The following is an 8,271-nucleotide window of genomic DNA, read 5'->3' on the forward strand; positions in this document are numbered from 1 at the left end:
GTTTAATAGTAAAAATAGATGAAATTTTTAACAAAAAAATTAATTTATTCTTTGATCTAACATATAAATACTATTTTGTTAATTTTTTAATAAAAGGCCAAAATATAATCCGTTTATTTTTTTTTAATAAAACAATAGATATTATCATTTCTTTTCCTATAAATTTAAGAAAATACTTACATGAAAATTATACTCAAAATATTATAATTTTGAAACTCAATTTTACTATTCAGTGATGTTATATATACAATTTTTATTTAGATTATGGATCAACATAATAAACAAAACATTCAAAACCGTTTCATCTATTTTCTATTTTATATCATAATATTATAGTGGAGATCTCGATCTCTGGTATTTATTATATTTTTATGGCAAGATGAATCTCCAGTAGTTTATTATAATGTTTCACATCTGCTCTAATCAATCATATCTTATTATAATGTTTAATATAAATGACATCCATATGTGCCTGATATACTGTTAATATGTTTGGTTTTTTATTCTTCTTTGATGACCACTCTTTTTTGTTTGTTCTTGGGAACACTTTTGTTACACTCATACTTCTTTTGACTTCTTTGATTGCTTTTTTTAAAGTTTTGTTGAAATTTTGAGTGAGCAATGCAATCCATTTCTAAAGTTTTGGAAGGCAACACTTTTTTCTCCTTTATTTGATTTCATCAAAATTCATTTCAAAGATATGAAGACATTCAATCAATTCATCTATCTACAAATTCTCAATGTCTTTTACCTTCTCTATGGTCATGACTTTGATAGAAAATCTATCAAGGAGAGATCTCAATACTTTTTTTACCAACTTAGTGTTGAAATATTCTTCTCCTAGAGCAAATTTCTAATTCGATAAGTCACACAGTTTAACATAGAATTCATCTATGGTTTCTGAATCTTGCATCTTAAGATTCCCAAATCTAGTGGTCAGCATTTGCATCTTGGATTGCTTGATAGTGTTGGTTCCTTCATGTGCAATCTTAGAATATCCCAAGCTACATTAGTAACGGTAAACTTTGAGATTCTCTTGAATTCTTGCTGGTCAACTCCACAAAAAATAGTATACAATGCTTTAGAGTTAGCATTGAAAAGGTGTTCCTCATCTGTTGTCCACTCCAGCTTAGATTTGGCCACTCTTCCAGCTTCAGTTTCCACCATGAGAGGTTGTCATCTAGTGAGAATAAGTGTCAAGCCTTTTCATCAATAGACTTAATATGAGCCTTCATTCATACTTTTCAATAGGTGGTGGCGGAGCAAGTTTTTTTTTTCTTTTTTTTTGGGGGGAGGGGACAGAATTAAAGTATATATTTTTACGATTGTAAAGATGCAATTTCACCATTTTAATAGTCTATATCTTTATAATTTTTAAAGGATTAAATCAAATTTTTATTATTCTTAAGGGGCTAAAGTGTAATTTTACTATTCGTAATTTAAAATTGTATAACCGGAACCCCTGCCAAACCCCCTTGGCTCTGCCACTGCCAATAGGCATAATTTTTACAATCTGACTGTCAGTATATATTTTTCCAAGTGAATTGATTTCATTGGTGGACTTGAATCATTTCACGACATCATCACAACTCAAAGATTTATTTCAATAAATTACGACTCTTTCAAATAAAATAAATACAAACATGTTAACAGCATATCTGCAAGCAGATATTGGAAGCTTTGATCTCATAAGCATAGGTCTAGCAATAAGTCATAAATATTTAATAAATGATTATGATAAACCATTTTGAGCATGATAATGAGCAATGAAATGTTCAACATAGATTCCAATTGACATGTAATAAGTACAAAAAAAAATTTGAAGTAAACTCTCTTACATTATCTAAACGTACTAACATGATAGGTTGATCAGGAAAACTTGGACTTAGCTTTATAATTTGAGCAAGAAATTTAGAAAAAACAATATTGCAAGATGAAAGTAAACAAGCATGTAATCATCTTGTGAAAGCATCAATTAAAACCATGAAATACCAAAATGGTTCACATGGTGGATGAATAAGCCTACAAAAATCTTATTTTACTTTCTACAAAATAAGTGGAAGATAAATAAGCTAATAATCAAATTCCCTTGAGCACAAGAAATACAAAAATAATCATTAGGTAAAAGGATTTGCTTTATCTTTTAATATATATATATTCAATAATACATCACATTATGGTAGAATGTACATGACATAATTGACCATGCAAAAATATAAAAGTCATGCAAAAATATAAAAGTTTTAGAATCTAAGTATTTCTAATGTGTAAAATTTGGTTCCACAATCTTAATTTAGTGAAACATAATCCATACAATAAACTTAAAAGTTACTCTAATATGGATTTCCGATTTGAAACTATATCACTTGTATTTATTGTTTCAACATGATACCTGTAGCTACATATATATTTGAAATTTTAGTATATTTCTTCTGCTAGAGTATAATGCATCTTCAATACATGATTGTGTTTCATTTGGAAACATAATGAGGACTCTTCCGGATCGTTCATTTCATTTGCACAACCAAATATGGTATTAACACTAACTTCAATTATAAGAAATCTATACTGTTGCGGTACCACTTTCTAGTAAGCATATCTCATCCTCCATAATATGCTATTTTGCATTATCTAAATATATAAAAGTATATTTGAATAATTAGAGAGAATGGTAGAAAATATATATCATAAAATAAGGATATTTAAACATCTCTATTGTCACTTCAAAAAAGTTAGAAACACCAAAAGGGTAATAATAAGTAGGATGAAAAAGTTCAGATAAATCCACATCAACGTTTTCTCCTTTTCTTTTAGGGATACTTTGAAAAGATCAACTAAAAATTGTAGAGTGCAACATATTACAGACCAATGACCTTTAGTACCACCTCCATAACATATAGTTTCATTGATTTGCACCTTATTATTCTTTCCAAGATTTATCTCATGCTTGAGAAAATGTATCCATAGATAGGCAACTTGGCAAATAAACGATAGGGCACTCGGGTATTTTAATTTTTCATCAAACCTCCGTAGATAAAGAGATTTAGTATATACATATATATATATCCTAGGCAGTTTGTGTACTTTTTCCCATAATTTATCCCTCTTAATGGAAAACATTAAAACTCGATACCAGAGGATTATTTAGAGAGATTATTTATAAAATATTGAAGGGCAAAAAGGTTAAGAGCCTTCAGCCGACACCTGAAACATCCAGCAAAGCACATTTCCTTCAAAATGCATAGTTTGAGGAGTACAGAATAAGATAGTAGAACAGAAATGTCACAAAAAAGTTCCCCGCAGCACCATAAGTTTCCAACTCTGATGCTTAAAGACCTAATCCAACAGTGCGACCATCCCTTCGTCTAAGTCCGGCTGTGTACTGCTTCTCCAAATCCAGCTGGAGCTCCCGCTGCTTCTCTGCATCTTGATTGTCAGCTTTATGCTCCACCTTCACATCCCCTTTCACACCCTACAATCGGCCATAGGTACCAAGGCAACCTCAGACTTCAAATATGTGTTAGTATGTGAAGGAACTAATCGATAGAATGCATCATAGCACATGCAATAGTTTGTTCCGTACATGGTTGCAATGACCGACTTGTATGGCAACCAAGTTGCTTAGAGAAAAACAACCAAAGCATAAAAAGAAAAAAGGGTTTTACCATGAGTTTATTGAACTTCTCTTGTCGCTCACGATCACCAAATAGTGCAGTATCCCAGCGATGACCAGACTGCCATCAACCAAATATATAGATACAGGTAGCAATCTATTTTGAACGCAATAAATTTCCAATAATCTTGAAAATCTAGCTAATACAGCAGAAATACCTCTTCTGCAGGAGTGCTTTTCTTGCTCCCCCACAGCAATTTCTTTTTTTGCTCCGTTGTCATATTACTGTGGCCTGCCCCAATGAGGTTCCTATTAACTACATTGACAATCAATTCAGTTACGGTGTAAAAGCAACAGGGAGAAATAAGCTTTCATGGAAATCCACCAGCCAGCCTTTAATTTGCCAAATAATACAAACATAATGACTTAATAACTACTATCAGATAGGAAATTGTCGTAAATGACAAATGAGACTCCGTTTAATTAAAGCCCATGATTATTAGAGACAGAAGTATGGTAAACTTTGATGCTTCATGTCATACAAAAGACGAGTAAGAAAGATAGCCAATTATAATAATGTCTGATATGATAGCATATGTTCTTTGTAAACCTAAGCTTCAAATAATTTATAAAAAGAGCATGCCATTGACTCAAATTTCCATCAGAGACTACAGCTACTTCCATGCTTTAATTCCAAACAAATTGTTCATTAATGCGTTTCGAGCTCTAAGTTCAAATAAGAAAGAGGAAGATAAAGATGGGACCCTTAAAGCGAATCTTAAGAATACCTAATTCAGCAGCTTTCATTGCAGCAACTTTTGCAGCATTTAGGTCGTTAGTGATGTCAACATTACTGCTATGGACCTGTCCCATGGTCACTCTTTCAACTGTCTCCTCAGCTTGCTCCAAATTTGACAATTTTTCATCACCTATAGTATGAGAAGACATAGAAACTAATCACATAGTAATAAAATAGTGGTAGAATAAACATCTACTGGGAAAAAGTTATGAATTTAACTGCTTCTAAATTTTAAATCAAGCCTCAGAAAAAAAAGCCACAATATCTATGATTACCATCCTTACCATAATCAGAGCCCTTGCCCAAGCTAAAGAGTTTCGACTTCTTAGCTGGAGACTCCTGATTTTTACTGTCAGATATAGACTTGTCTTCAAACTGCTCCTTTCCTACTCTACCATACCTATCCTTCTTTTCCACATTAACTTCCCCTTCATCATATTTCATTCTCTCCTTCTTTGAAGGCTTCAGGCCATCCATATCCTCGTGCCCACTCCTGTAACCATCTTTAGAGGGACGTTTATCATTGTCCCTCTCCCTCACAGAAGATGAATCATTCCAATGGCCCCTGGATTCTTCATAAGAAGTGTGATCGGCTTTTTTATCTCTCCAGCTTCTATGGTAGTCCACTTTTTCATCTCGACCATCTCTGTCCCACCTCCTTCGATCTCTATCCATCTCTTCAGAAAGAGATTTGCCATGTCTCCTACCAGAGCCAACCCTGTCAAAAGACAAATCCTTATCCTTATAACGCTCTAGAAATGGTGATTCTTTCCCCTTGTCCCTGCTCCTATGTCCAGAACCATCATATCTATCACGAGAATATTTTTCAGCATTCTGTGAATAGTCTTTTGACCTACTAAGGTCACTTGCTAGTCTTGGATGATCAGAATGATTGCTAATTCTTGATTCTCGATCAGAACGGGAGGAAAATCTATCATACTTGCTATCTTCATCTGCACGCTTGTCATGCCTGGAGTAACCATGAGAGCTCCTGGAAGACTGTCGATCGGAATATCTATAAGAATCACCATTTCTACTATACCGATTCCCACGAGAATCCCTATCCAACTCTCTCCCATCTCTCCCCGGTCGAGTATCAGCACTTTTTTCCAGATCGTCCCTTGAAACTATGGGACTAATGCTGCGGTCACGCTGGGGAGAACTTCCTGTAAACATCAAAATCAGAAATGGGATTTTAGAAATGTGACATTTTTTTTTTTTAATATAATTCAAACTTTCAAGGTCCAGAGTTGGAAGAGAAGAGAAACATGAATATTTTGTGTCAAGATGATAGTCATAAAAGCATTTGCTTAAAAGAAGAAAGATATTTGGGCTCTTAAAATTGAAGGTTAATGTTTTAAACATTAATTCATTAGTCCAACAGTCGGTCAAGTTCTGAATACCATAAATTAGTCAAGACTTGTAAAATGGATAGGCTCTATTTTGTGTTTCTAAAATTTACTCCTTACATACAAATAGCAATCATGAGTAAATATATTTGACAGGCAAAATCAATCGAAAAAAAAGCTTCCACACATTTCTAGTATGATTAAAGAATTTTAACTCTCAATGCAGGACAAAATCAACCGAAACAATGCTTCTCATACATATTAACTTTCATGGTTTGTATCATCATACCTAAATATATTAACCAAAATAGTAAGGGTAACAAGCAAACAGTACATACAGATTTGCTTATCCCAAATTCTGATTCAAGCGATATATAACCAGCAGCAAAGACCAAACAATATCAAAAGCAATTTTTAAAAAATGACTATTCTCAATTTAACTATAAGGAATCGTGACAAACCAACTGCTTCATGCAAACATAACTGAGCATCAGAGTGATAAATTGACAACAGAAGGGTCGGACTCACCACGTATTTATGACCCATGTGACACATGATGGAAAGGAAGAGAACCTTTAGGCAAAAAAGGGTATGTGGCAGAAAACTAAGCAGTCAAGAAAGTCAAGATAAATCTCCAAGCAAACTAGGAAGTGAGGTTTTCATTTTATGTTCAACTAAATTAGGTCATTATTGTGGTCACAAGGTTTACTGTTAAGTACCGCTTTATGCTTGGGTTAGGTGTATTATAGCACTAAAGAGTTATTGGGAATTTGTTTCCCCTATGTTACTTGGACTCGGGTGTGTTGGATATGGATCTGTGTCAGGCATAGGTATATTTAATTTTTTCTGTCTTTCCATGCATTCGAAGGATCCTTGGAAGGTCATAACCCCATCCTCATGTCAGATGCAGATGTCAGACACAGTTCCAGAAAAATGAAGAGTCAGTGTAACAAAGGTTTTCTAAACAAGTCTCAGTTCACACTTGTGGGAGGAGAGTAATTATTCTTCTTAGGCATTCATATTTTAATCGTTCATTACCTTTAGACCCTAGAATAGACATCAAACCTAAACCAAAATCCACAAGAAAGCATCCTTCGAGTTTCAAGCCAACCTAATCCAAAAGAAAGAATCCTTCAAGCTTCAACCTAACCTTGAATCACTGTCCATACTACTGTTCATATCCCAGACCAAAAGATAGATTCAATCCATTTTCTGTTCCTTTATCTTTTTCTTAATCTTATATCGCCCTCAAAACTGAGTTTTCCTTTCTAAACCAATAAAACCCTTAATTGTTTTTAGTTAACTGTGATGTCCTTCCACTTAAGGAAGAACGCAGATTTAAACGAGTGCGAAGGTACAAATTCAACAAAGAAGAACGTTCAACAAGAACCAACAAGAGCATAGAACAAAAATTAACAATCAAACCTTCAGATGAAGATAACCCGCTGACTGGAGAACGACGCCTATATTGTCGGTTAGATGAGTCAGTAGAAGGCTTACGAAATGCTGTTTTTGCATCAGAACTATTAGGCGAAGTCTGTAAATTGGAGTCCATGAAACCGACTTGCCTAAAATAATACATATTTCTGCATTAGTTTAACATAATAAAGCAATAAAGGAACAACACGTTCAAAGACAACCTATTACGTTGGCTGCTAACACTAAGAAATTGATGTTATTGGAAGAAAATAAAAAAGAAAAACTGGATTTTCCTTTTATTTTTTGGGCGTTTGTGAAATCAAACCTAGCTCGCTTCGTTACAATCGTGGAATAATTATAAATTACAGAAAAAAAAATCAATAGAAAGTAGGGATGAAAGATTTTTTCGCTTAAAATCATGTTGAGGCAGAGAATCGAAAAACCCCACACAAAAACTAAACAAATCCTAAAATACCTAACCACATACAAACCAAAACCCAAACAACAAATAAATAAAGAAATCGAATTATATATTAAGATTACCTTTGAATTGGTAAAGGCTTGGAGTTTGGACAACGTTTAATCTCGCGTGCGATACAAAATCAAGATGGAAATCTGCATGAAGGAGAGGAAAAAAAAAGCCAGAGCTCAGAAAAAATCAGTTATGCAGTACGGCTAGCACTCTTGCAAGATAAGGAAGAAACAAAAAAGTAAAACGAAAGCAGAAGGAGATGAGGGAAACGAGCGAAAAAGGAAGGGAAGGGTCCTATTGTATCAACTATTCATCCTGGTGATGACCAAATATATATAATCCAGTAAACAGGGTTTTGTAAAATATCGGTTAAATTGAATACACCCTAAAATTAAACCAAATAAACCGAAATAATTTGATTATTCGGGTTTTTCTTATCCGGTTAATTAATTATGGTTAAATTACACTATTAGTCATTCAATTATTAGTAAATTTTTTTTAGTCATTAAATTATGAAAAGTTGGCCATCCAACTATTCAATTTTGTGATGTCTTTTCGGTCTCCGGTTGCCAAACAATGTTTAGATTTTAAAATTGTCATAATAATAACTTTAACTCTC

General features: G+C 33.5%; 1 protein-coding gene across 2 annotated transcripts; it reads right to left on the reverse strand.

Annotated features, from left to right (window-relative positions):
- Positions 1-3,140: 3,140 nt before the first annotated feature.
- On the reverse strand, positions 3,141-8,018 carry LOC107889376 (arginine/serine-rich coiled-coil protein 2). Of its 2 annotated transcripts, none has more exons than XM_016813776.2 (7): positions 7,724-8,018; positions 7,187-7,329; positions 4,697-5,578; positions 4,402-4,542; positions 3,832-3,929; positions 3,666-3,734; positions 3,141-3,472 (listed from the first exon to the last, which is right to left on the reverse strand). In XM_016813776.2, the coding sequence occupies exons 2-7, from the start codon at positions 7,314-7,316 to the stop codon at positions 3,329-3,331; spliced, it is 1,464 nt and encodes a 487-aa protein (XP_016669265.2). In that variant the 5' UTR covers positions 7,317-7,329; positions 7,724-8,018; the 3' UTR covers positions 3,141-3,328. The 2 variants fall into 2 exon arrangements, with proteins under 2 accessions (XP_016669265.2, XP_016669266.2); XM_016813777.2 differs by having other exon boundaries at positions 3,141-3,507; positions 7,724-8,009.
- Positions 8,019-8,271: the final 253 nt, after the last annotated feature.

Source organism: Gossypium hirsutum, chromosome A09 (genome assembly GCF_007990345.1).
Source record: "Gossypium hirsutum isolate 1008001.06 chromosome A09, Gossypium_hirsutum_v2.1, whole genome shotgun sequence".
In the NCBI taxonomy this organism is placed as follows: Eukaryota; Viridiplantae; Streptophyta; class Magnoliopsida; order Malvales; family Malvaceae; genus Gossypium; species Gossypium hirsutum.